At 42.6% G+C, this 27236-nt stretch overlaps 1 protein-coding gene across 1 annotated transcript in view; it reads right to left on the reverse strand.

Annotated features, from left to right (window-relative positions):
- dnm1a (dynamin 1a) overlaps window positions 1–27236 on the reverse strand; it is a gene marked incomplete at both ends in the record, with an annotated part of 104232 nt that overhangs the window by 53575 nt on the left and 23421 nt on the right. The window contains 9 exons of the mRNA XM_080743262.1: window positions 10858–10927; window positions 11419–11489; window positions 11617–11703; window positions 16547–16685; window positions 19745–19812; window positions 22313–22448; window positions 23139–23281; window positions 23955–24115; window positions 26596–26694. Coding sequence (XP_080599388.1) covers window positions 10858–10927; window positions 11419–11489; window positions 11617–11703; window positions 16547–16685; window positions 19745–19812; window positions 22313–22448; window positions 23139–23281; window positions 23955–24115; window positions 26596–26694 — 974 coding nt within the window. The remainder of the gene's footprint in view (window positions 1–10857; window positions 10928–11418; window positions 11490–11616; window positions 11704–16546; window positions 16686–19744; window positions 19813–22312; window positions 22449–23138; window positions 23282–23954; window positions 24116–26595; window positions 26695–27236) is intronic.

Here is a 27236-nt window from a genome sequence, read left to right on the forward strand (position 1 = left end):
TGGAGAGAACATTATACATCTATGCCTCTTAGCGCAGGCCAGATACAGTATATCGTCGCTGTCGGGCGGAAACCTCGTATCTCCAAGTTTCAAATGTGCACGTTCTTTCGCAAAGTAAAGCCTTGCTTCATCACACAAGGCCGTCGCACAAAAGTGGTGAAAACAGCCGATCTACAAGCACACAACGCCTCGCGCCGCGAGGCGTTGTGTGCTTGTAGATCAGCTGTTTTCACTAGTTTAGTTAATTTTTCAAATGATAAATGCAAAACGAACGGTCTTGGACAACATACAAGGTTTTCACCCGACAACGACGATATACTGTATGTCATACTGTATGTCTATAGGGCTCGTCACCATCCAGCATACTACAGCTGGCTGTTGGGGGCGGCAGCAAGGGGACGTCAGGCAGGGTGTTGGGAGGGAAGCGAGGAGGCTAAACGGTACGTATACCAGCGGCCATCAGTTTCAATCTGTTTCAGACCATGCAACGACACAATGCTGCGACCTGATCTCCTTTCTGCATGTGTCTTGTATAATGATGCCCAGGGGTCATCAATATGTCCGTACACGGACAAAATGTGTCCGTGGCGAAGACTTCTTGGTCTTGTCCGTGGCAAATTTGAGCTTTTCTGTTTTAAACACCATTATAATGTTTTTATTTTGATCAATAATAAACTAGAAGCAGTGCTCTTCCGAGCACAGGTCTCCACCAGGCCACACAAATCGGCCTGTTATAGCGCCACCATGAGGCTGATTTAAAAAATGTGGGGCAGAGGTTCTGAATTAGCATCCAGGGAGTGTGTGTGCTCAGTTTGGCAGCGATCGGGCCAACGGCGCCGGAGATTAGCTGGTAACAACCAGGCCACACAAATCGGCCTGTTATAGCGCCACCATGAGGCTGATTTGAAAAATGTGGGGCAGAGGTTCTAGATTGGCATCCAGGGAGTGTGTGTGCTCAGTTTGGCAGCGATCGGGCCAACGGTGACTGAGATTAGCTGCTCACAAACTGCGAGGACGCACGGACGCACGCACGCACGGACGGACGGACGGACGGACGGACGGACGGACGGACGGACGGACGGACGGACGGACGGACGGACGGACGGACGGACGGACGGACGGACGGACGGAGGGGAAAACATACTCTCCCTCAGCCTTCGGCTGGTGGAGACAATGACTGAATGTCTCCAGATCAGGGCCGGATCTAGCCTTTAGCACTAGGTGGGGCAGGAAGAAATTATAGGGGGGTCACCTCCAGCCCATGCCCCGAAGCGGCGTGGGCAAAATGGGGGGACAAACCCCCTAAAACACCCAAAATGCATAGAAAACTAAGCATTTTGGCACACTAAAACCTATAAAACGCAATACAGGGCATTTAGGGGGGCATTGCCCCCCCCCCCCTTGCCTATACCTAGATCCGGCCCTGCTACGTTTTATTTGCAAGGACCTCCATAACTCTGAGAGTATACACATTTGTATACTCTCAGAGTTACAGACCTGATATATCTATCTCTTTATGTATCATTATCTCTTTATGTGTCTCTGGTAATATTATTGTCCGCTCATTGTACCCGTATGTCCGTGGCAAGAATGGAATTTTGACAAAAATGCCAGCTTGGCGATGACCCCTGATGATGCCATGAGAGGTTAAGAAGACGGAGGAGGATTGGGCAAACTGCATGTGCTTGACATGAAACTTTTCATGTCAAAGCTTCTGTGATGAAGTATTTGTTAAGAATGCACATGCCCCTCTCCTACAAACTCTTTGCTGTGATTAAAAACCCACTGCAGAACTTCCTATTTTTTTGGGATTATAACACTTCAGTCTGGGATTCAATTAGGGCCAAGAGGCAACGTGTTGATCCATTGTAAAAGATAATCAATTAATAAAACAATCAGTCGCTATCTTGGCCATTATAGGCACAACTTTTCATCAAATGTCAAGGACATGTCAATGTCAGTGACGCGTGATTATGGATCCCACTGGGAAAGATGGATAACCACGCCCCAGAATCATTTTTGAAGCTTATGATTGGCTGAACCGGATGTAGGGAGCGCTCCATTGTAGTCACTTGGACCGCGGCAGAGTTGCACCAAAACCTAAACCTATCCTTAACCCTAACCCTAACTCTAACCCCAACCCCAACCCCAACCCTAACCCTAACCTTAACCTTAACCTTAACCTTAACCTTAACCTTAAACCTACTGTAACTAGGGATGCCCCGATCAGGGTTTTTTTGCTCCCGATCCGATACCGATCAAATATTATTGCTTCCGATTCGATCCCGATCTTTCCCGATCCGATCTTTTGGCAAGGCATTAAGAAGAAAAAAAAATTCTATTCATTCTATCACTTGGTTCTCAACCTTTTCAGGCCGTGACCCCCAAAATAATCATATTTTAACTGGGGACCCCCGACCCTGAAGAGTTGAGGAAGTATATTTTGTATAACACGGTTCTATTGTGAAAATAGCAGATCTACATGCTCACAACGCCTCGCAACGCGAGGAGTTGTGAGCATGTAGATTGGCTATTTTCACAATTTCTGGCTTTAATATTTGACAATTTGGCCAATGTTTAATTTGTCATTTTAGAGGTATTAAAAAGTCCTTCATTTTTCACTTTCGAAATGTGCAGATACCCTCTATACACTTAAACTTTATGTTGATTTGTTTACTGTTGAGAGAGAAAACAATGTTGCACATTAAGTTAATCATCTGGGGACCACCCCAAAATAATTTGAGGACCCCCCTGGGGGTCCCGACTCACAGGTTGAGAACCACTGAGCTAGTTGACAGTGCAGAGAGACATAATTGCCTTCCTTTGATCCATTAGCAAGGGGCCAATTACTACTTATTGGCATCAGCTGCCAGCTGTACACAGAGTCTGACACAATCACCTTCCCTCTGCAGTGCTCTGTCTGTCTCATTTCTCCAAAAGCCCTTGAATATGATTGAAAATGATTAAGGATTACTGTGATTATGGTAAGCTTACATTTCATATCGCATTCACCTTACCTGTAACTTTCAGTACTCCCAGAAAATGTTTTTTTGAAAAAAAAAAAAAAAAAAATCTTTTTTTTTTTTTCGATTTTTTTTTCCCCGATCTCCGATCTTATAAAAACGGCCATATCGGCGGCCGATCCGATCACGTGATCGGGATCGGGCAACACTAACTGTAACCATAACTCTAACCATAACCCTAACCTTAACCTCAGTAAAACTAACGCTGGGGAATGCTAACCTGGTGAAATGCTAACCTGCCGACGCTGGTGAGTAGCTAACCTGCCGACGCTGTTGAAAACGAGCACTATATACCGTTTCTATCCATCTTCTCCAGTGGGATCCATATTCAGGCGTCAGTGACGGGTTGTGAACTAATTTCACGTCTTTTGCTAACACCGCTGTATGTCCAAGCATAAAATAACACGTAAGTGCTCAGTTGACTCGTTGACGTGCCAAAAACATTACAAAACGCGCTTCTCGATTATTCAGTGAAACACACACTGAGTGGTGTGGGGTCTAATAGGGGTAGGGGGTCTTAATGAGGCGGCCAGCTACAAACAGCTGTGAATGGAACTGGTAGTGTTTACACTGGCCCCCCTGACCTTTTTCAACCTATTCTGCTTGGTTGCCATGGTAACGCGCACAAAACGTGCCCCTTGGAGTTAATAGGCATGTCTGTCTGTGTGTGCGTGCGTGTGTGCGCGCGTGTTTGTGCATGCGCGTGTGTGTTACACTGAAAACCTCTCCCTCGCTTGGCCTTAGTAAGATAACACAGTCCTATGAGTTGTGACCAATGGCTGGATATGACACAGAGGGAGAGAGAGAGAGATTGGGAGGAAGCCGACTGACCTTTGAATAAATAGCAGTTTTTACCAGGGCTGTCCACACCAAGCCACATAACTATAACTGTAATATTGTTTTAAAAATCAATCTAACTCTGAGTGGATGGCAGAGTCCACACCATAACGTAACGATAACAATGACAGTGGCCAACGATATAGTTGTGGTGCTCCGCGTGGACTGTTAGACGGCACTTACTGAGGTCGATTGTACAAATGCCTTCTTCGAAATCAGTAGCTCTCGCATTTTCAAGATTTTTCAAAAATGTTCAGAAATAGCAGATGTGGGAGCGCTATTTTTGATTTGCCTAACGCTATGCCTCGCGATTGTAATGGGTTAAAACACCCAAAAATCTAACATTTAGGATGTTTGCCTATGACATGATGCCCAAAATAGGGACGCCAGGTTGAAAGTTGGTATCACTTTAGTCCTCTCTCTCTCTCTCTCTCTATCTCTCTCTCTCTCTCTCTCTCTCTCTCTTTCTCTCTCTCTCTCTGTTGAGAACACAAGAGTGTTTTACAGTATGTAGTTCAAGAAAGCGCTGCGGGCGCCTGGTCGCTTACATGCCAAGAGAAAACCAGGCTCTGCAGCACTGAAACGACGGCCATGTCTCCCAAATGGTGACAGATGTCTGCATGTAAACATTGGCACGTTATATAGAAGCCAAACTCCTCTCTCTCTCTCTCTCTCTCTCTCTCTCTCTCTCTCTCTCTGCCTTTTTATTCCGCGTTTTATGCTTTCGACATATGTGCGTCATGTTGAGTACATGCATACCGGTATGCGTGTGTCTGTGTGTGTGTGTGTGTGTGTGTGTGTGTGTGTGTGTGTGTGTGTGTGTGTGTGTGTGTGTGCGTGCGTGTGATCTGGAGCTCTGCCTGAAGGGGAGATGCAGAGAAGGAAAGGATGCAGCCAAAGCCCAAAGTGCTGCTCATCTAGCGTTAGTAAGAGACCAACCACACACACACACAAACGCACGCAAGCACACACACACACACACACACACACACACACACACACACACACACACACACACACACACACACACACACACACACACACACACACACACACAGACGCACGCTCTACTCACCATGTTATCATCCTGAGGCATAGAAGGCACAGACGCCACAGAGAGAAGCACAAAAGAAAGAGACAGACACAAGTCAGAAATCACTCAAAAGAAGCAAAGCCCCAAAAGACAGCAAAACACCCCCACGTAGCGCACCCTCTGAATCAGTGGTTTTCAACCCTTTTCACACCAAGGTCCATTATTTGTTCGGCATTTGAGCACCGTTTGATGAGCCTCTCAGACCCAAGACTTAGATTAGTATACGATTTTGTCCACAATTCCATGCTGTATTGATGTTTGTATTGGAGATATAACAGACCAACACAATTCTTTAACCCATTTAGGCCTAGAATTATTGAATGCTTTAACCAGTGAAAAATAGCAGATATACAAGCTCACAGCGCGGCACTGAGTGCCGCGCTGCGAGCTTGTAGATCTGTCATTTTTTTTCAAAAAGTCGTGAAAATTTTTGCAAATCTTTGAATAATGTATTTTCAAAGCGAACGTTTGTAACTCAAATGTTGCTTCTGGGGGTGGTCCCTGGAACTAAATATTTTGAGATGCGGGTCTGTGGCCAAATAAATATCATTTTGGGGGTCCTTCACATGAAAAAGTTTGAGAACCACTGACATAGTAGTCTCTCAGGAACAGACTAACTGAGCTCCATTTAAGTGAAAAGGACCTTTTCTTTGACGATGGCTGGCCAGATTGCTGACATAGAAACATAGGTTTTTCAAAAAATCTTAGAAGGATTCAAAAGACACTTATAGAATCGGGTCAAAATTCTAATTTTCGTGATTTTTCAAAAATAGCAGATCTACAAGCTTGCAGCGCGGCACTCGGTGCCGCTGGTGGTCCCCTGACCGCTGGTTGAAAACCACTGCTCTAAATGAACAAAAATCTACAAAAATACAATATAATGCACTTCATTCATATAGAACGTGCACAGAAGTAAATAACGATAATTTATTAAATGATATAAATAAAATACATGAAATAAAACAGAATTAAGTTTCCAAAGCGACTTACAATAATAGTCCAGTCATTTTAGGGTTAGACCTAGAACAAATTGCAATAGTAGCAAACTCAACTGATTTTGTATCCTCATTATGTCCTTAGTGAGGGAAAAAAAGTCCCAAGGAATCCCACCGGGGCAAAGTTTTGAAAACGACCTATCTCTTCACTTACTATACACTACAATATAAAGGAAAAAATGACTGAAAAAAAAACTGCTTTAAGTGGGATGTGAGGGGTCTAACTAGGGGTTTGTCATCATGCTGAATCCATTGCAGGCATTTGTTTTGCACAAAAAACATTCTGTGGGCTAGAAATGGCCTTAGAAAACAATACACGTATGGGTGCGTTTTCATGTTAGTCGGAGGCCTTAGGGTTTTTTTTTTCGTGCTAATCAGTCTAAAAGTTCAAAATTTTGCACAGATGTAGCTCAGGGCATGCTCTAATGATTTAGCTAGGGCGCGCGAGTCTGCAACATTCGGGGTCGCCACAGCGGCCAAGTTGGGCTCCCATCGACTTTAGTGATGAAAAGTGACTTTTCAGAGTTTTGTTGGTGCTGTGGTGACCCCGAAGGTCGCAGACTCGGGCGCCCTAGCTAAATCATTAGAGCATGCCCTGAGCTACATCTGTGCAAAATTTTGAACTTTTAGACTGATTAGCATGAGAAAAAAAAACCCTAAGGCCTCCGACTAACATGAAAACGCACCCATACGTGTATTGTTTTCTAAGGCCATTTCTAGCCCACAGAATGTTTTTTGTGCAAAACAAATGCCTGCAATGGATTCAGCATGATGACAAACCCCTAGTTTGACCCCTCACATCCCACTTAAAGCAGATTTTTTTTCAGTCATTTTTTCCTTTATATTGTAGTGTATAGTAAGTGAAGGTAGATAGGTCGTTTTCAAAACTTTGCCCCGGTGGGATTCCTTGGGACTTTTTTTCCCTCACTAAGGACATATTGAGGATACAAAATCAGTTGAGTTTTCTACTATTGCAATTTGTTCTAGGTTTGGCCTAATTTTGGCCTAAAATGACTGGACTAATTTGTACAGCCTGCAAAACACTATATGAATCTTGCCAAAAACTGCATGGGATTAGCATAAATCTGGTATGTCTGTATAGGGGAGGCTTGTAGGCACCCATGGAACCCATTTCCAGTAACATATATTGAGGTGGAAGGTCACGGGACCATTTGAAAAATGATGATGTCCATATTTCTCTCGCCAAAAAAATCATGTAACTTTGAATCATTAGGTATTTAGCCCTCTTCCCAATGAGCTAACATGACATGGTTGGGCCCATTGGAAACCTGAGATTGTCTTGAATCAAATGCTATCTTTACTTTTGAGCTACCTCAAAATCTGAGCGCGCCACAATCTCTGAAATACAGTGTCGTCAGTGATCCTGCCAGCATTCGAGTAGGTGTCATAGGGGTAACAAAACAATGAAAAAAACACATTTGCCCCGGTGGGATTCCTTGGGACTTTTTTTCCCTCACTAAGGACATATTGAGGATACAAAATCAGTTGAGTTTGCTACTATTGCAATTTGTTCTAGGTTTGGACAAATTTTGGCCTAAAATGACTGGACTATAAGCAGGTAATACACATCACTATAATAAGCAAGATAATATGTCAGTACATTTACATCAATATAACAAAGGCATAGGAATATCAATCTAGTAATCTAGAAAAACAATAACATAGGTAGACCACGCACCTAATCAGTAAAAAACTTCTAAAACCTAAAAGTCCTATCTAGCTTCATGTATGGTCATTGAGGGATAGGGGGAGTGTTACAGTAGTGCTATGGGTTTAGGTGGAGTCTGAAGAGGTGAGTCTTCAGTCCACGGCGGAAGCTAGGGAGTGAGTCTGTAGTTCTAAGTGCAACAGGGAGTTTATTCCACAGTTTGGGGGCCAGGAGGGCAAATTGTCTAGGACGAGTGGATTTTTGTCCTGGGGTTTTTAGCGAGGGTTCTATCAGCATCCCTGTGTTGGCTGATCTGAGTGAACGGGTGGGGTTGTAGGGGTTACGGTAATCAGGTTTTGGAGGTATGGAGGAGCCATATACCGATGTTTCTGGTTGACATTGGCACATTTCACTCAGGTTTTTTCATCTCACTCATGTCACTTTGTCTGCTGGCCTCACTCAGCAACGAAATAAAAATAAAACAATTCACAGGAGGCAAGCAGTGATCACCCCATGATGTGCACTGCAATGTAGTTTCAAATGCACTACATTGCAGGTGTTTTTTGAGAGTAAAAAACAAAAAAAAGAAGAAGACACATGTGACATGCATGATCTGGGCAGATTGCCCCAGGAAATGTGCCAATCTCAACCCAAAACAACGGTACCTTTGGCTGCTTTGTAGGTCAGAAAAAAAAGAAACATGTTTGAGATATTAGGATCAAAGCAAACAAATACAAACCCCCAATGCATAACCTCAAGATATGACTGTAAAATGCACTGTTCTGCCGTCATGCACATTCATGTTTTCTCATTTGACACTTGACCTTGTGGTGGTGACATCATTTGAGTCACACCAATAGGAAGTCGTGCCTTTGTGATTACATAAGGCTATACAGACACAGTACATCCTTTAGAATTGTATGTAAATGTAAATGCCAGGAGGCATATATGCAGTATAAAGTAAGTGATGCATGGAACTATGCTACATTTAACATATTATAACTCGAGGCCGATTCTACAAATGCCTTCTACTGTAAACCAGTATATTTTTCAAATATGTTCACAAAAAGCAGAAGTACAAGCTGCTATTTTTTTTTTATATCCAAGCAAAAAAATCTAAAACGACACAGAATGCTTTCCCAGTTTTAAGGGGTTAACACATTATGCTAAGTTTTCAACCGTTATGTACAGTTAGTATGAGGAGATTATTGTAGTAATACTGTAGTGTGGAAAAAGTGTCTATCTATATAGTGTATATTTCTCAGAGAAATGCTTAGGTTCATGTCATATGTCGTATTTACAATTTTTTGCCACACTATAGAGCTTCTCACATCAGATGCATGCGATTTGGGTACAAGCTCTTTTACAGCATATCTGTGGTAACAATGCAAACGTTTAAATAGTCCAATTATTGTGTATTTTTGTGTCAAAAGTCCAATCTTATTTACTTCCTGTGAAACAAAAATGGCCTGAGAAATGTGTAGCTATTCTTTAATCAAATGTATGCAGTCAGAAAAATGTACTTATTTTGATTATTTGTCTTTTATTAGCAATGAGTAAAATGTAACAAATTATGTATTTTTGAAAGAATTATTCATCTTTAATGTATTTTTGTGTTAGTTAGAACAGTGTCTAAAAGAACCTCAAATCTAATTTATAAGGTAATAGCTAAATAATCCGATTAATGGATTCATCGTAAATAATCGTCCGATGAATCAATTATGACAATAACCATTAGTTGCAGCCCTAACAAAAGGTTTATGTCACTGCAACAACGTGTAACAAACGTTCATTCGTCAGCGCTGCTTATTGCAGCGCACAGCGCGCGCAGGAGTTTATGGCCTCACAGGGCGGGACCATAGACTGTAAAAAAAATATGGACGAAGCGAAGCCATTGGTTTCTGTGCTGCGAAAATGACGTTGTTTTATCCCTTGTATGGGAGTCGCCATCATTGTTTGAATGGTACCCCAGGAATCATAAGGAATGCTATTGGCTGCCAACGGTCACGTGCAACCGCAGGGATACATGGGAGAATGTGGTGTTGAGCCTCCCGAAATAAAGCACACAAAGAAGAACACAGCAGGCTAGTATCAGTTTAGTTGGCCACGCCCCCCGCAACTTTATCATCACTTTTAACATAAATGGGACCATATTTGCACAAAACGCATATCATGGTGATTGAAAGGGAGTTTTTCACTTGCGACAGGAACCATAAAGTATTTATGACAACGTTTATTAAGGTTAGAAAATCAAACGGGAAAACGAATGGGATCCAATGTAGAAAAATTATTTTTGGTACCTCGCGGGGGGAAAACAGCACAACTAGCGGCCAAACATAGGATGTTTTAGTTCCGTATTGGATTCGTTTTAAATCGGTGGAACTATGCCCCTGGGCGGGACAGGCTGATTGGCTGCGGAAGCATGCGGCCCTCGTTTCACTAGGAAATACATCAAGATATGGTCGCGGAGGAAGGCCATTTCGACTGGTCTTTACTGTAAAGTAACACTCAGGATTTTACTGTGTATATGATGAAACAAGCAGGAAAGAATGAGAGCATTCGTGAGGCTCTGCATTGGAGTTCAAACGTAATGCAGTTGGCTGAATGCCTGGATAGTAGTGAGAGCGGATCCATATCATAAAGTATAATGTTGTATATGGCATGAAGATGACGTGAGGCTGATGGAAGGGAGAGCAGATCTGGACTCTATAATGTTGTAGCTATATATCGTTGCTGTCGGGCAGAAACTCCAAGTTTCTCCAAGTTTCAAATGTGTATTTTTTTTCGTAAAGTAAAGCCCTGCTTCACCATACCAGACTGTCGCACAAAACTGGTGAAAATAGCAGATCTACAAGTAGGCACAGAATGCCTCGCATCAGCTATTTTCACTATTTGAAATTATTTTTAAAATGATAAACACAAAAGGAACGGTTTTGGACGACAATGTTATGCTCTTTCGTAAACAAATGCCCCACTTTGTCGCGCATGAAAAGTAGCAAATCTAGCTTGTAGATCTGCTGTTTTTGAAACATTTTAAAGGTGGTTAAGAGTGTCAGTGTGTTTTATAAATATTGCTCCAATGAAAAGTAGAGACTTGAGACTTAATAAACCTCATGGGATCCATTGGAACACAGGTAATTTTTTTGTTTTCCTGAGAAGTAAGACTTTTGGACATAAGAGGTTTCCACCCAACAGCGAAGATATGAAAGGTGATTCTGCAACGGTTTGGTCTATGAACACACAGAACGCTCCACGTACCTGGTTTCCTGCAGCCTTCTTCTGGTTGGGTTGTTTGCTTCTCTGCTGAGCACTGCACAAAGAGACCCGTCCAAACAAATCTCAGTGATCCTCCCACAACAAGATGAATTGAGACATCTCAGTACAAACATTGTTAAGGTCTAGTGCAGTGGACATCCCTCTGCCAGGGGTCCCCCAGCTAAATGATTATCAGATCAAATCAGACCTTAAGTAAGGCTGACCTAATGTAAAGAATTTGATAAAAAAAAAAAAAAAACATATTTTAAATGGGGATCCCCATTAACCCATTCAGGCCGGGTAGGCTACACATTTTAGTGTATGGGAGGGGCTTACAGTACATGTACAGTATGTAGCAACATATTTGTTTTTGTAGGCTAATTTCTGATTTAGGCCTAAATGGGTTAATAAAGCATATAAAACTGGGGTTCCTTGAAATTGAAAGAGTTGAGAATAACTGGCCTAGTGGAAGAATGTTTTGTGTGTGTGCATGCGTGCATGCGTGTCTGTGTGTGCGTGCGTGCGTGTGTGTGTGTGTGAACGCACTTTGCGAATCCGATGAAGTCCTCATGGTTGGTGTTCATGTAGGACAACTCGATGTCTATCAGCAGCAACACCTGGACAGGGGATGAGAGCAGTCAACAGAGTATCAGAGTATCTCTACAGTACATTGCAGTGTTGAGTACTTTTACAAAGTAAAACAAACATTTTGGGTACTTTTCCCACCCCTGGTGGTTACTGTACCTGCTCCTTGGTTTTACCCTCGCGGTCCCTGATGTGTTGTGTGACGATCCTCTCCATCTCCTCCCTCAGCAGGGGGTACTGAGCCAGCTGTGGGCATTTAGGACAGCAGATCCATCACACAGCCCAGGACAGGCGTGCACTAACACTCACGCACCACACACACACACACACGCACACAGCCTAGGGACGGGACGACAAAATATCCCCAACATCCATTATCCAGGGAGCGGAACTTTTGCTCTGCGACGCATTGTGAGCTTGTAGATCGGTTATTTTTTGGCAAAGAGATTTGGTAGAGAGTATAAAAAAGACGGTTATTTCCAGGTCCATCTTACCAATTAGAGTCTTAGACTCTAATTGGTGGGGTTTGGTAGAGGATTTAAATGGTACCGGATATGCAGCTCGGCAAATAAAAGGTGAATTGACGGAGAATAATTTCACGATAAATTCAAATCTCCACGATATGATTATTGTGAGTGTTTTTTTATCACGATAAACGACAATAACTATTGTCCCATCCCTACACGCACCACACGTACACAGCACACACACTCATGTTCACTGCAGTACGCTGAATGATGCATATATTCACACAGACACCACACCGACAAACACAACAAAATGCATCCCACAAATGCAGAACACGTTCTATTGTGCTGGGCTTATCACAGAATTTGCATTTAGTTCAGGTGTTCCCAAACTTTTTCCACATAAAAGACACGTTTGGTGTCTCCCTGGGACTAGAACGTATTCAACTATATTTGGAATTAACCAGTCAGTCACACCAAAGTCGTTGTGACTGCTTTTCCAAAACAGAGAAAATAGCTTACAAGCTTGCAAGCTCGTGTGTTATGAGCTTGCTGGTAGACTATTTTCGAAAAGATTTTAGAAAATTTATTTTTTTAATTTAATCTTGACCCATTAAAAGGAGTCTGAGATCCAAAATAGGTCCCTATGTTTGGGAAACACTGCACTAATCACTTCAAAGCCTAAATGTGGGTTAAATGTAGAAAGGAAAAATCTATTTTAAAAAAGGCTCCAAAGCGTGGGTTAAACGATGTTGATGATAACACTTTGATATGTATCGTTGCATATGTTATCAATAGGGAATAATGCGATGGAACAGTGCCAAGTCTGTAATAGAGCCACACAAAACACAAACAAAACAATCCTGCTAATAAAGTTATTTTCCTGGCAATACGTTTAAGCCTTTTTCCATGAGGTCATCGGCTCTCATCGCAAACCCACAAAGAACATTGGTGGGCTTCCAACGTAACACAAACACATACGGAGAAATTTAAGGGAAGGCAGAAATCAAATCAAAGTCAGAGAAAAAGAGAAATTATTCACCAGTTTCTTGCAAGTTGCAATGCATCCTTGTGGTTACCAGACGTTGATGAATAAAGTTAATACTAATAGGCCTGTTTTGTTCTTAATTTACAGATTTTGGTCTGGACAAACAAGTGACATTATTGGCATATAAATAACAAATTCAGGGAAGAAATGCCCCTTTCTAAAAGTAGACTATATAATCTCAATATAATGCTAATTTTATTTGTACATCATACCACTCCAATGGTTGTGGTTTAAAGTTATCTTGACAATGAAGCAATAGGAACATAGCTATTTCACGCCATGTTCTGACAACTATAATAATACATAAAAAAACCTACCATTATTGTTAACATTTTATAGGATTTGTTTTTGACTAGGGATTCAAATATTTCCTCATCAGAACTAATAAAGTAACTATTCTAAATGATTTGATATAGATATAACTATTTACACTTCCTGGGATTATGAAAACATTTTTTGAAACACCCATAGCAATGATGCTTGATTGACCTGTTTAATATTCCTTGTTTTATGGTAAGAGACTAAGACTAGATCTGAATTTGCTGTCAAAATTAACTCTGATATTAGTGAGGGAATGCATTGCAACTGGGAGACTGAGGCAAAACAAGTCACAATAAGTTGGATGTTTCTGGGTTTGATGACCCCACAGGGGTGACAGACAGCAGAAAGGCGTTGAGACTGTCCTATGAACGACACAGTAAAATCCTCAGTGTTCATTTAACTCAAACCATTTTGTATTCTATTGTCCTTGTCAGGTGGAAACCGTGTATGTCCAAAACCGTTCGTTTTGTATTTATCATTTTAAAAAGGATTTAAACGAGTGAAAATAGCCAATCTGCAAGCACACAACGCCTCGCGGTGCGAGGCGTTGTGTGCTTGTAGATTAGCTATTTTCACTAGTTATGTGCAACAGTCTTGTATGATGAAGTGGGGCTCTAATTTCGAAAAAAGCATACACACTTGAAACTTGGAGATACAATGTTTCGGCCCCACAGGGACGCTATATGAGTTAAATGAACAGTCAAGGCATAGGCAGCAGGCAAGCGTTGTCCTGTACATGCAATGCAATAGGAGCAGGGAGGGAGGGAGGGAGGAGATGGAAGCGGGCTTCACAATGACCCCTTTGTGGATTCTCTCCGTGGTCTGGAGGAAGTGTACATCATCTCCCGTTTACAGACACTGTATCCTATGATACAGTATCATCAGAAATGCTAAAATAGGCAAATCCAAAAGAGGGTCATCATTATTATGAATTCTTTGCTTGATAAATAAGCAAGTGAAGCAACCAGACTACGGGGTTAGAGCGCAACAGAATGTAGAGGACAAAAGAGAAAGAAAGAGAAAGAAAAGGATACTCGGGGAATGTTAGTTATTCGTCAGTATGAGGAACTTTATGTTCCAGCCTCCAAACAGCAGTCACCCCCCACTACCATACTGACAGACAATGACACAAACGCTAGAATCCAATTTGAAAAAGTAAAATCAAATCAGATAAAGTCAAATAAAGACAAAGGACTAACTGAACAAGAAAGACATCACAGGGTAGAATATGAAAGGAAAATTAACTGGCATGCTGGTTAAGACGCAACAAACAAACTGGGACAATTTTAAAAAAATCTGCAGTGGCCAATAATCTACAAGAGCACTTAAATCTGTGTTTCGTGTACAAAATCAAAGTATGGGTTTTATGTGTTAGCACAGATAAATATGAATCAGGCTTATGTGTAACAAATAAAATAAGCCTTGATTCAGCTGGGGAGGTTTTACCTTTTCACTACACTTTCGTATGGTGTTGGTGAGTTCAGTCACTACCATATCTATAGCCTTCAGTGTGGGCACCTTCAGCTTTTGGATCTGCTTTTTGACTATGGCTTCGAAGGCCAGGTCAGGGGTGAACAGCCCCGTCCTGTAGGAAGAGGTTGGGATATCACGGGAGAGAAGAGAGAGAGAGAGAGAGAGAGAGAGAGAGAGAGAGAGAGAGAGAGAGGCAGAAAGAGAAGACAGAGGAACGGAAAATAGAGAAGGAACAAGATGTGGAGTAGTATAATGAGGAATGATAAAGATGACAAAACAAAGAAATCGGCGATTGGAAGAATGGAGAGTGGGGATATCGAGAGGGATACTCAGGGGAAGAGAGAGAGAGAGAGAGAGAGAGAGAGAGAGAGAGAGAGTGAGAGAGTGAAGGGCATTTAGTTGGGAGGAGGGGATTATAAAGACATGATACAAAGATGAAGTGAACAAGAAAGAACCAAAGAAGGTGGAACCAAAGAATCAAAAGATTGAGAGACAGATGAAAAAGAGGAGTGGTGGTGGTGGTGGTGGGGGGGGGGGGTTGGGGGGTGAATAGCACAGAGGGAAGAAAAGGCAAAGTGAGACATTTGGTTTCCCCAGAAGCCATTCTTAACGGGGACAGTGCTGGAGTCCCTCTCCGTCAATCGAGAGGGAGAAAACGGTACCGTATGTAGAGAGGGAAAAGAGGGAGAGGAAGAGAAAAACCGACGAAGACAGAGAGAGATCCCAGCCTGCACCACTCCACCAGCCAAAAGCTCCGAGCAGTGTGCGCCATAAGACCGCAGCTGTGCACCCCAAAGACCAAGCCAAGACGCGTCACTTTCATCCTCTTCTTTGAAAGCTATTACCAGCATCCTCCCCCCCTTGACAACAATAGATATACTATTCAAGTGTCTCTGTCGTACGTCAATCAATGTCCGAATATGATTTAGTAATGGCACAACCACTTGAATACAGATTACTAGCCTTTTTCCCCCCAGCCCCATGTTTGACACTCGGGGGGGTTTACGTAGCCGAATGTGGCTCTAGAGGCCCCTTGAAGAGAATTCATGGTGGGTTGTCATGGCTTCGGCCAAACGCAGGTGCACGGCTGCAATCTCACACTCAAGACGTCTGGACGCTGAAGTCATCCAATACATGGCTGCCAAAATGCTTCAGGTGATTGACTTCAAGTGTCTTGACACTTGGATGTATAGTAAAACAGCCAAAGTAAACCTGCCAGACTGCAGGGTTTATGGCGCATTTGTCGGAAACTTTCATAAACTCATGCTCTTGGCGGTGGCTGCTTAAGCCTTAGCAGGCAGACATATTTTGGTATAGCTGTTTCAGCATCCACACTCCTTCTCTTAACCACTTAAGCCCTATGTGATTTGTTGTGCGACGAATAGCTAAAATAGCCGATCTACAAGCTCCTGTGAGCCTGGAGATCTGTAATCTTCGCTATTTTTGAAAAAAAAAGGAAAACATTTTGAAATGTTGCCCAAAATACGGACGCCGTGGTTAATGTGGTTAAGCACGTCACTTCACTATGGCCATGCCACCATCACCCTGCCCGGGCAAACCCTTCTAATGTGGTAGGTAGATAGATGGGCAGGTACGCAGGCATACCACACTCCACTACTCTACAGTTGTCTCCCCATTGTCCAAAGAAGAACAAGGACTGGAGAGAGCCAGGCAGTCACAATAAAAGGGAGTGGATAGCAGAGGGGTTTGTGGGGAAGGAAACAGGTCGAAAGACAAAAACTAAAAATGAGAACGGCTATCCACTTGTTTGTTTTTTTACCTTCTTGGTACACTGTCTAACTGTATTGACTAGCTCAGCAATGACCAAGTCCACACAAGTGCAGCACGGCACTCCTATCTTCCCAATCTGCCTTTTCACAATGGTCTCAAAGGCCATGTCCGGGGTGAAGAGGCCAGTTCTGCCCGTCAGAGAGAGAACCGTCCACACAAAAAAAGAAGAAGAAGAAGAACAAAGTGGAAGAGAAAAAAAGAAAGAGGGAGGGAAGGAAGTTTCAGGAAAACAACAGTTAATTGAAAATAAATCCTCTTCCATTTCTGAGATTGTGTGTATGTCAGTGATATAAATAAGACAACTATTCCCAACAAAAAAGGGGGATACCGCTGAACATTTTATGGTGCAGGGCAAGGTATCAAAGTCATCTACTGTACTGTTTGCATTTACAATGACTAGCGTGTTTCTCTCTGCCGCCAATATTCTGTTTTTCATTAAAATGTTACAATTTGATGTTAGTAGCATGAGAACCAAATGGGTTTGTTATAATTCCTTTGGACTTCCTCTTAGCTTATGAGGAACATTTTGTATTTGGACACATGCAGCAGTCTTTTTAGTTGATTCGCTTTTCAGAAACATTCTCTTTGATTTGAAAATGATGTTAGCTGTCTGGCTTTATAAGGTATCAATTAGTAGGTCCAGCACACAAGGAAAATAATCAATAAACATCAAACAATATACGGTATAAGGGCATATACTGTAGGTCACTGTGCCATTTTATATGATATCCTGCTAAAGAATATCCATTTTAAGGAAGCAAGTGTTGCAAGAAAGGTTATTGAAGCAATGATAAGCAGAACATATTCAGGTTTCCTGCCTTCATCACAGTGGAAGAGATTTGTGTCATAAAAATGTATTTCTGTAGATGACATTTAATTCACTTACCTTGGTTAATAGGTAAATAAACATATTTCAAGTCTACTTTAAATTACATAAAATGTTAAATAATCACAGTACCGGTATATTAAAATGTAACTAGTACTAACTACAAGTACAGTAAATAATTACAGTTCAAATAAACTGTAAATTTGGTGTCTGAAGATTCATGCCAAATGTCCATTGCCAATGTCCATTGCAAGACGATGTCCCGCGCTGAAAGTAGCTGATCTACAAAGCTCACAAAGAATTGCGATAAGACACATTGTGAGCTTGTAAAGCAGCAATCTTTGGCATGGGACACCGTCGTATGGCAAAGTACAAATCAAATCAAGATTAACTGCTGAAGTAACCTGCCAGTCCATGTGTACCTATTCTGTTTGATGGTGGCTTTCCTTATCCTGTTCGCTATGTCAGTGATCCTCAACCTTCTCAGGCGGCGACCCCCAAAATAATCATATTTTAACTGGGGACCCCCTCACCTTGACGAGCACTAAGAGTTGAGGCATTACATTTTGTATAACACAGTTTTATTGTGAAAATAGCAGATCTACATGCTCACAACGCCTTGCGTTGCGAGGCATTGTGAGCATGTGGATCGGCTATTTTCACAATAAAAAGTCCTTAAATTGTCACTTTAGAAATGCGCAGATACCCTTCATACACTTAAACTTTATGTTGGTTTGTTTACTGTCGAGAGAGAAAATAATGTTTCATATTTCACATCATCTGGGGACCCCTCAAAATAATTTGGGGACCTCCCTGGAGGTCCCGACCCACAGGTTGAGAACCACTGCGCTATGTAAAGCTCATCATATAGAACACTTTAATTACAGATGTGACTACCTACTGAATCATCCTCATACCATCAAACTGAAGGTCCTGTCTAGTGACAAAGACCCAGCAGAGGATGTTCTCTGACCGTGAGACGGTAATGGTCCATTAAGACCTCCTAGACCAGCCATCTCTGCCTCCCAAGAGCTGTGCCTCACATTATCGTCGATGTCCGACGGAAACAGGCTACAAATTCTACCAGACACAGACAGACGGACTGACGGAACAGCTAGGGATCATCACCATGCTGGATTGTGACTAGACATGTCTGTCAAAATTATTTTTTTGCCACTGACATACAAAGACCATAACAGGTCTGTAACTCTGCGTTGAAATGAAACCAAACAGACCTGGTTTCATTTGAACACTCTCTGAGTTTGATAACCACTGTACTAGTGGACTCCTAATGTACCACAATGTCATAACAAATCAGGGTCATACATATTCTGAAGAAAACCCGTAGACTTGACATTCAGTAATTGGGTCTTATGATCAAAATAAGAACATTACATTGGTGTGTGACATATCATAAAAAAGACAGACATGGGAAGGACAGACATAAATACAAAGGCGGGCATGGGAAGGACAGACGGACGGGGGTCGGGATACTCTAATATGGACACTGGACAGACATATAAATACAAAGACGGTCATGGGCAGGGCAGACAAAGGAATATCACCCAACTAGCAGCTATCCCAGATCTGCTCTGTCTGTCTCGCTTTGCTGATGCCATCAGTATGCAACAGAGAACTCAAGGTCTAAGACGTCCTTGCGATTAGATAGCGGTCAGCTAGATCAGTGACTCTCAACATGTGGGCCAAGGCCCACAGGTGGGACGCATGGGTACTGCAAGTGGGTCCCCCAAATAACCAAAACACAACGATTTAACATTAATATAAAATAAGTGACTTTTCATTGTTATACTGATAAATAGGACTTTTGTCTTTGATCCAAGAAGGAATACACTCCATTGAATAATCATAAAATTAAACACACACTTAACCCAATAAGAATTATTTCATACTTTGGCTATTCAAAAATAGCAGATATACAACTCATAGCCCAGCACAGAGTGCCGTGCTATGAGCTTGTATCTGCTATTTTTGAAAAATCATGAATATGTGTGCAGATCTTTGAATATACTTTTAAAGTGAACATTTGTAACTCAAAACTTTGCTTCTGAGGGGTCCCTGAAACAACATATTTTGAGACAGGGGCCCGTGGCCAAATAGTCTACATATAATTCTGGGAGTCCTTGAAAATGAAAATGTTTGAGAACCACTGATATTTAAAGCTACAGTTTACCAGAAAACTGTGGTCAGATGGGTGGGCCGCGAACACTTTTGAGATTTCCAAGTGGGCCCTGATCCAGAGAAGGTTGATAAGCACTGAGATGCATGCAGTCTGCCCAGTAGGGGTGACCCTGACAGAGATGAGAGGATAACAGTAGGGAGGGAGGGGGACTATGGACGTGCCTGATGCCATGGATGTTCTTGATGGCGTAGCTGATCTCCTTGCGGAGCTCCTTCTCGTCAAACTCCATCTATAGAAGGAGACAGAACACACAGACAACAGTGAATTCACGCACAGGCGTAGATAGAAGCTCCTTGTGTCGTGACATTTCTTTAGGTTCGAGTGGACATGGGGACTTTCTGGAAGTAACTTAGCAGGATGGCAGCATAAAACCGCAGCTCCCGGGTCAATGTCTGATTAAGCACCAAACTATACAAATATATTAAAATTCAACAGTGATATGACAAACCGAGAGGTCAGAGGAACCAAATGCAGTCGAGAAATCCAAAAGAAAGCGAGGAAAAGGAGAACACCGAAGAGGGAAATGGCGTGGACAAACAAAGACAAGAGTTGTTCCAGAGGCAGAATAATATCAGTAAATAAATAAGGGAACTCAAGAAAGAAATGAAAGAGAATTTTTCTACATTCAAGGACGAGTTCAAAACAGACATGCGAAAGGAGTTTACAGGCTCCAAGGAAGAAATACATTGAAAACTAGATTTTGAGCAGCCATTTAATCCCCCTCCACCCCAATAAATAGAATCATGTGGCTCTCGGGGAGTACATGGGATCCAATGTGGATCTTGGACTTCCTTATAGGTTAAATGCAGAGAAAATCTTTCCCCAGGGGGACAGTAAAGCAAAATCAAATCAATTAGCTCCGGACAAACACAAGACACACAGATGGGGGACCTTTTGAGTCTTAAATACACACACACACATACACATGCGCACGCACGCACACACACACTCACACTCACACACACACACACTAGGGATGGGACGATATATAAATGTCATATCACTATTATTGTGACCAAAGAAATCACGATTTACGATATTATCGCGATAATCAAAATCCATTATCCTGGCGCCGAACATTTGCCAAAAAAATAGCCGATCAACAAGCTCACAACGCGTTGCAACGCAACGCGTTGTGAGCTTGTAGATCGGCTATTTTTTTGCAAAGACATTTGATAGAGAGTGAAAAAAAGACTGTATCAAGTACGTATATTAGAAGTACCTTTTACCAATTATAGAGGGTTTAAGTGGTACCGGATATGCAGCTCGGGAAATAAAAGGTGAATCGATCCCAGTGCATGACGGAGGACAATATCACGAAAAAATTAAATCTCCACGATACGGTTATCGTGAGTGTTTTTTATCACGATGAACGATAATATCGCTTATCGTCCTATCCCTAACACACACACACACACACACACACACACACACACACCCACACACACACACACACACACACAAATGCGCGCACACTACTTCTAACCTCATTCCACTGCCTTCTAAATATCACGCTGGCTCTGTAGTTCCCTCCCCGCAGTGAGAGGACGATTATATAAAGCACAACAATGATAAAGTGATCCTACATGACATTAATGTGTCCAGCAGATGCTATATTTTCTATACGGCCATATATTTAGTTTAAGAGCATTTTGTTCTCAGTGGAACGCAAACTGAAGCCTGGCCCCAGCAGGCTTTCCGTGGCCCTGGTCCAGTACTCTACTTAAAGTACAATACCGGTATTTGCACTATACTTGAATGAGTTCAATAATTTCCAATAATTTTACTTCTACTCCACTACATCTCGGATCCAAATATTTTACTTTACTCCACTACATTAATTTGAAAACATTAGGTACTAGTTACTTTGTAGATATATGGCAAATGTTCCGCCCCAGGAGAATGGATGTTTGGGGATATTTTGAGTATCGCGACATCGTAATTCGCAATTTCTTTGGTAACAATAATCGTGATATGAAATGTTCATATTGTCCCATCCCTAACCTCAAAAGGAAAGGACTTGAGTAAATGTTCTTAGTTGCTTTCCAGCACGCTACCCAAGTCCAAGCCCATGCACACCAGACGGCAGGTCACAGAGGGAAGGAGGGAGCAACACAGATAGGACGAGAGAAGGAGAGAAGGAGGGGGCAGATAAAGGATGAGGCAGGAGGAGCATTAGGGAGACAAGAGGAATGAAGGTAGATATGGGGAGATGAAGAGAGGGATTAAGAGGAAGAGAGAGAGAGAGAGAGAGAGAGAGAGAGAGAGAACCATGGAAAAGGGTGCAAGTGTGCATAAAGTCATGAAGGGGGGGAGTAGCGTGTGTTTGTGTGAGCGTGTTTGCGTGCATGCATGCGTGTGTAGGAGGGGATGCAGGAGAGGTGGAGGTTAGGTTGAGAATGAGAGAGCAAGGAATGTTTTTGTCATAAAGCCCAGACACTGTATCCTGAGGGAGGCGTGAGTTCTGGCCCAGCCTCTGTCTCTGTCTGAGACTGGGAAACGATAGCAGGACAGAGACAAATATAGAAATAGACAAAAGGAGAGAGGGAGGGGGGGTTGGGGATAAATTACATTCACACACACATGCACACGCGCTCACGCACGCACGCACGCACGCACGCACATACACACACACACACACACACACACACACACACACACACACACACACACACACACACACACACACACACACACACACACACACACACACACACACACACACACACCTTGACCAGTTCGAAGGGGAAGCGTTCATGGAAGATGCGGTTGATCCTGGCCCCTCCAGACAGCTCAGCGGTGTCGATCTGATCCCCCGAGCCCTCGATGCGCTTCTCAAAGTCCACAGAGAACTGCTGCACCATCCTGGAGAGAGAGATGTCATGTCATATTCATACAGTATGTTTGTTTCATCTGTCTGTCTCTGTCTGTTCATTAATCCAATGTTTCCCAAACACTGGATGGGGGAAAATATCCCCCTTTTTTAACAAAATAAACTTTTAATCAACTAAAACCAATTCCAAGAAAATCGAACAATTCCCATAAATAATAATAATACAATTATCCACAACTTTCCCACATCCCCTTTGCATTGCGCAGAAGTTGTGCAGCAGTTTCCGGCGTTGCAGCCGAGAATGATCTACAAGTTCACAACGGTTGCATCTGCGACGCGACGTGAGCTTGTATGTCTGCTGTTAACCGAAAGTGTCCCACAGATAATGCTACAGTAAATTCTCGCGGAAACAGGTGGATAGATCTGCTAGATCGTGTAAATCTGCAATTTTTTACCATAGTTTGGGTCCCCGGGCAAACATCTAATTTCTCTTTTGGGTCTTGAGTTAAAAGGTTTGGGAACCAGTGCTGATTAATCCAACCATACTTGCTCACAACGCCTTGCAACGCGAGGTGTAGATCTGCTATTTTCTCAATAGAACCGTGTTATACAAAATGTAATGCCTCAACTCTTATAGTGCTTGTCAGGTTGGGGGGGTCCCCAGTTAAAATATGATTATTTTGGGGGTCACGGCCTGAAAAGGTTGAAAACCACTGACTTACTGTAACAGAGCCTTGGTCTTGCGGGAGGGGTCGTCAGGTCTGAAGTTCTTGTACTCTTCCACCTCCTTCTCTATGGAGAGCAGCTGGCTCTGCAGCTTGGCCCTCAGCCCCGGCAGAGTGTCACGGATGTGATTGGTCAGTTGCTGCAAAGATCAAAGGTCAGGTTAGGTACAGGGTAGGGATGGGACCATATGAAAATGTCATATCCCGATTATTATGACGAAAGAAATTGCGATTCCCGATATTATCGCGATAATCAAAATATCCCCAACATCCATTATCCTGGGGAACATTTGCCCCCAAAATAGCCGATCTACAAGCTAACAACGCGTCGCGACGCTACATTGTAGATGCAGCGAAAATCGGCAACGGGCGCTTGAACCCACAATGTGCCATCAGGCTACATTAGAGCCAATAAAGGGTATGCGCATGCATAAAGCGAATGGCAAATCGAGTGGCAAAGTGAGTTTAACGTTTTTTAACGTTGTTTAATGCAATCAGATATGACTTTTCTGTTGGATGTATGGGCTGTCAAGGCCAGAAAGTATTTTTTTGCCAGTAGGCGTTCCAGCATAAATGTCGGGTATGATGATGTCACGCGCATACCCTCAAAGTGCTCAATCTTTGTAGCTGAAGTTGAAACAGCCCAACTTTTTTGTAGCTTTGGTAGTGGTTTTGTTCAAACGTTGGATGTATCTTTGTATCTTCATGTCGCTGGCTTTCCTTGAAAACGAATGGTAGTACAGTATCTTTGTAACCGCCAGCGTGTCTCCATACACACACACACACACTTACCAGTCACACCATACTACACACCTGGTTGAGGACTTTCTGGAGGTAGGGCGTACCCATCCGTTCGGCCAAGTGTCTGTATGCAGGGTGGGTGAGGAAGAACTTCCTCTCTGCATTCATAGCAGCGACGATATCTTTCTTGCCATCGATGTCCTTCTGGCTCCTGTTCACCACACCGATGTAACCTGGGCATGGACACAAGAGATTCCCACAGACCTTTACAGAACTGGAAGTAGGACTCTGAAGCGTGGTCCATACTCCTTCCCATACTCCGTCTCAGAACAATTCGTCAGAACCCGGAAGATTTTCCGACCTCGGAAGGAGTATGTATTGGCCTTAAGATTGACAAGATTCTCTTTCTAGAATAAAGGCTGATTAATTAATGATACGAAAAAACGAATCGAACGAGTCTGTGGTGAATATTTCGGATGAATCATATCAAAACTACAGTATACATTTAGTTGATGCCTCATACAAGCTCAGAAAAAAATGCGTCTGTTCCAAATAAAAATGATGTTGCTTTTCTTGCCATGTATATACTTCATGTTCTGACACAAACAATATTTTTAAAATGATATTTTCGCAAAAAGAATAATAACCTAAGGGAGAGCAGGCAATGAATTCAGTGCTTGCTACTTGACTGACACATGCACTGTGAGAAAGAATAAGATAAACAAAGGAACAGAGCTCACTCAACACGGAGCCCATCCCTCATGCATCCCCCTGTTGGAGGGGCTTTCATGCACTGTAACCTAGGGATGGGACGATAAGCCATATTATCGTGATAAAAAACACTCGCGATAATCGTATTGTGGAGATTTACTTTATCGTGATATCGTCCTCCGTCATGCATTGTGATCAATTCACCTTTTATTTGCCTAGATGCATATCCAGTACCACTTAAACCCTCTATAATTGGTAAAAGGTACTTAGAATATATGTACTTGATACAGTCTTCTTTTCACTCTCTATCAAATATCTTTGCCAAAATATAGCCGATCTACAAGCTCACAACGCGTCACGTTGTGACGTGTTGTGAGCTTGTAGATCTGATTTTTTTTTGGCAAATGTTCCGCCCCAGGATAATGGATTTTGATTATCGTGATAGTAACGTAAATCGTGATTTATTTTGTCACAATCATCGTGATATGACATTTTCATATCGTTCCATCCCTACTGTAACCACTGGGGCCGTAAATGTAAATATCCATGACTTTTTAGACAGATTGGGCAGAGCGAAAACGAGCAAGTGAGAGAGAGAGAGAGAGAGAGAGAGAGAGAGAGAGAGAGAGAGAGAGAGTGAGTGAGGGAGAGGGGGAAGGAGAGGTAGAAAAAACATGGAAAATATTCAAAAGTACATGCCTGAGTCCTAACCAAGTGCAAGTGGAAAAGCACTACATCAGCACATTGCATTAAAGGGCAGACCGCAAGATAGATGTTATTCCAGAGGGGAAGAAACGTCTTTTCTTTCCGAGACATTGTTTCACGTCTCCTCTGCTCACTTCAGCTCTTTCTTCCCCTCTTTGTTTAGTATTTAGTTGAGTTTTTCTCCTCCAGTCAATCTCTCTTTAAATGTCCACTTTTTTCCCCTCCTTTTTCTTTTTTGTACACACATATTTTGACATTGTGTTTTCCTTCCACTCTCCTAATGTTTCTGTCTGTGCCTCTCCCCCTCCGCCAGAGGCGTCAATTGGGTATAGCAGGGTATGGCAGCTGCCATACCTTGGCTACAGGGGGGACACCAGTTCTGTTGCCATACCTTAGCTTTTGCTGAACTGACGCCACTGCCCTCCGGCCCCTCCGCCCCTCACCACCCCCAACACTAGTCTACCACTACGACCCCAGATGTGGTCGCACTGCTGGTGAAACAGAGTTGTGTTGTCTTAAGACCACAAGAGGGAAGCAATGGGTCACTTTATAGACGCTTTCAACATTATATTGTTGCTAAGAGAGACCCACAGCATGAAAACCCAGGCTGTCAACATCCTGAGAACTGTCTACCCTACTGGAAAGTTTAAACATATCAACCTTGACGTTTTACAATAAAAAATGGGTTTGTGAAAAGAACACCGCACACCCAGTTCCTTTCAAGCAGGTGCGTAGGCGACAAGACAGCATGAGTAGTAGGATGAATCTTAGAAAGATTAGACCCTATTTTCTTTATCCCATATGTGTATTGTTTCTTTGAGGTGAAATTGAAATGCAATCCTTGTATCATTATTGTATAGTTGATGTTTGTACAAAAAGAAGCTGCTACTCAGATCATTGTACCACTTTACTGCCTTAAATGCTTCATTTGAAAATCAAATAAACAAAGTAAAAAAAGAAAAAGAAAGATTAGACCCGTACAATGCCACTTGCAAGTTCAAGAGAATAATTCATTAGAGCAACGTTTCGGTTGTGAGACCTTCCTGCTACAGTATTTCGGCCATTTGTCTACTAACGGGCTGTCTGATCGTTCATGTTGTTTCCCTGGGCAACGGTTACATAAGTTCAAAGGTGGGAACGTTCAAGCCAGCAGGGTTATTGTTTACAGACTAAAACCATCCAGAGCTCTGTGGTCATGCATGTGGGTTTACGTGTGTGTGTGTGTGTGTGTGTGTGTGTGTGTGTGTGTGTGTGTGTGTGTGTGTGTGTGTGTGTGTGTGTGTGCGCACGCACTCACCCCTCCTTAGTGGTAGCAGCTTATTTTCCAGGATTTCTTTAGCATCTGTCCCCTCGTCCATCAAGTCCAACTTGGTGATCACACCAATGGTCCTCTGGCCTGTACACATGAACACACCTCAATAAGTGTGTGTGTGTGTGTGTGTGTGTGTGTGTGTGCGTGCGTGCGTGTGTGTGTGTGTGTGTGCGTGCGTGCGTGCGTGCGTGTGCGTGCGTGCGTGCGTGTGTGTGCGTGCGTGCGTCTGTGTGTGTGTCTATGGCTACGCATGGACAATAACACACCACTACCATGATATAAATAATGGAGGTATTTTCTAAGACCTACTCCACTTTCCAAACACACTCCCAACACTTGAACTACATAGCAATCTTCAACACCCTTTTTGTGAATAAGACAATATTTTAAAGGTTAAATGACATTCTGTTTTTACCAATCATAAAAGTCTTTGCCCTGGTCCTAAAAACATGTTTTAAAATGTTTAAACTTGAAAATCCACTCCATGGAGCCATGGTGTCTCTCTCTGTTTAGGTGTCATGAAAAACGGTCTGTCACCTGAAATACTCTAAACTCACCACCAGGGGAGCCTCTCTCTCCCACTCATTCTAACAAAAATAAATATTAGTAGGCCTATAGTGCAGTAA

Source organism: Nannobrachium achirus (genome assembly GCF_963921795.1).
Source record: "Nannobrachium achirus genome assembly, chromosome: 15".
Classification (NCBI taxonomy): Eukaryota; Metazoa; Chordata; class Actinopteri; order Myctophiformes; family Myctophidae; genus Nannobrachium; species Nannobrachium achirus.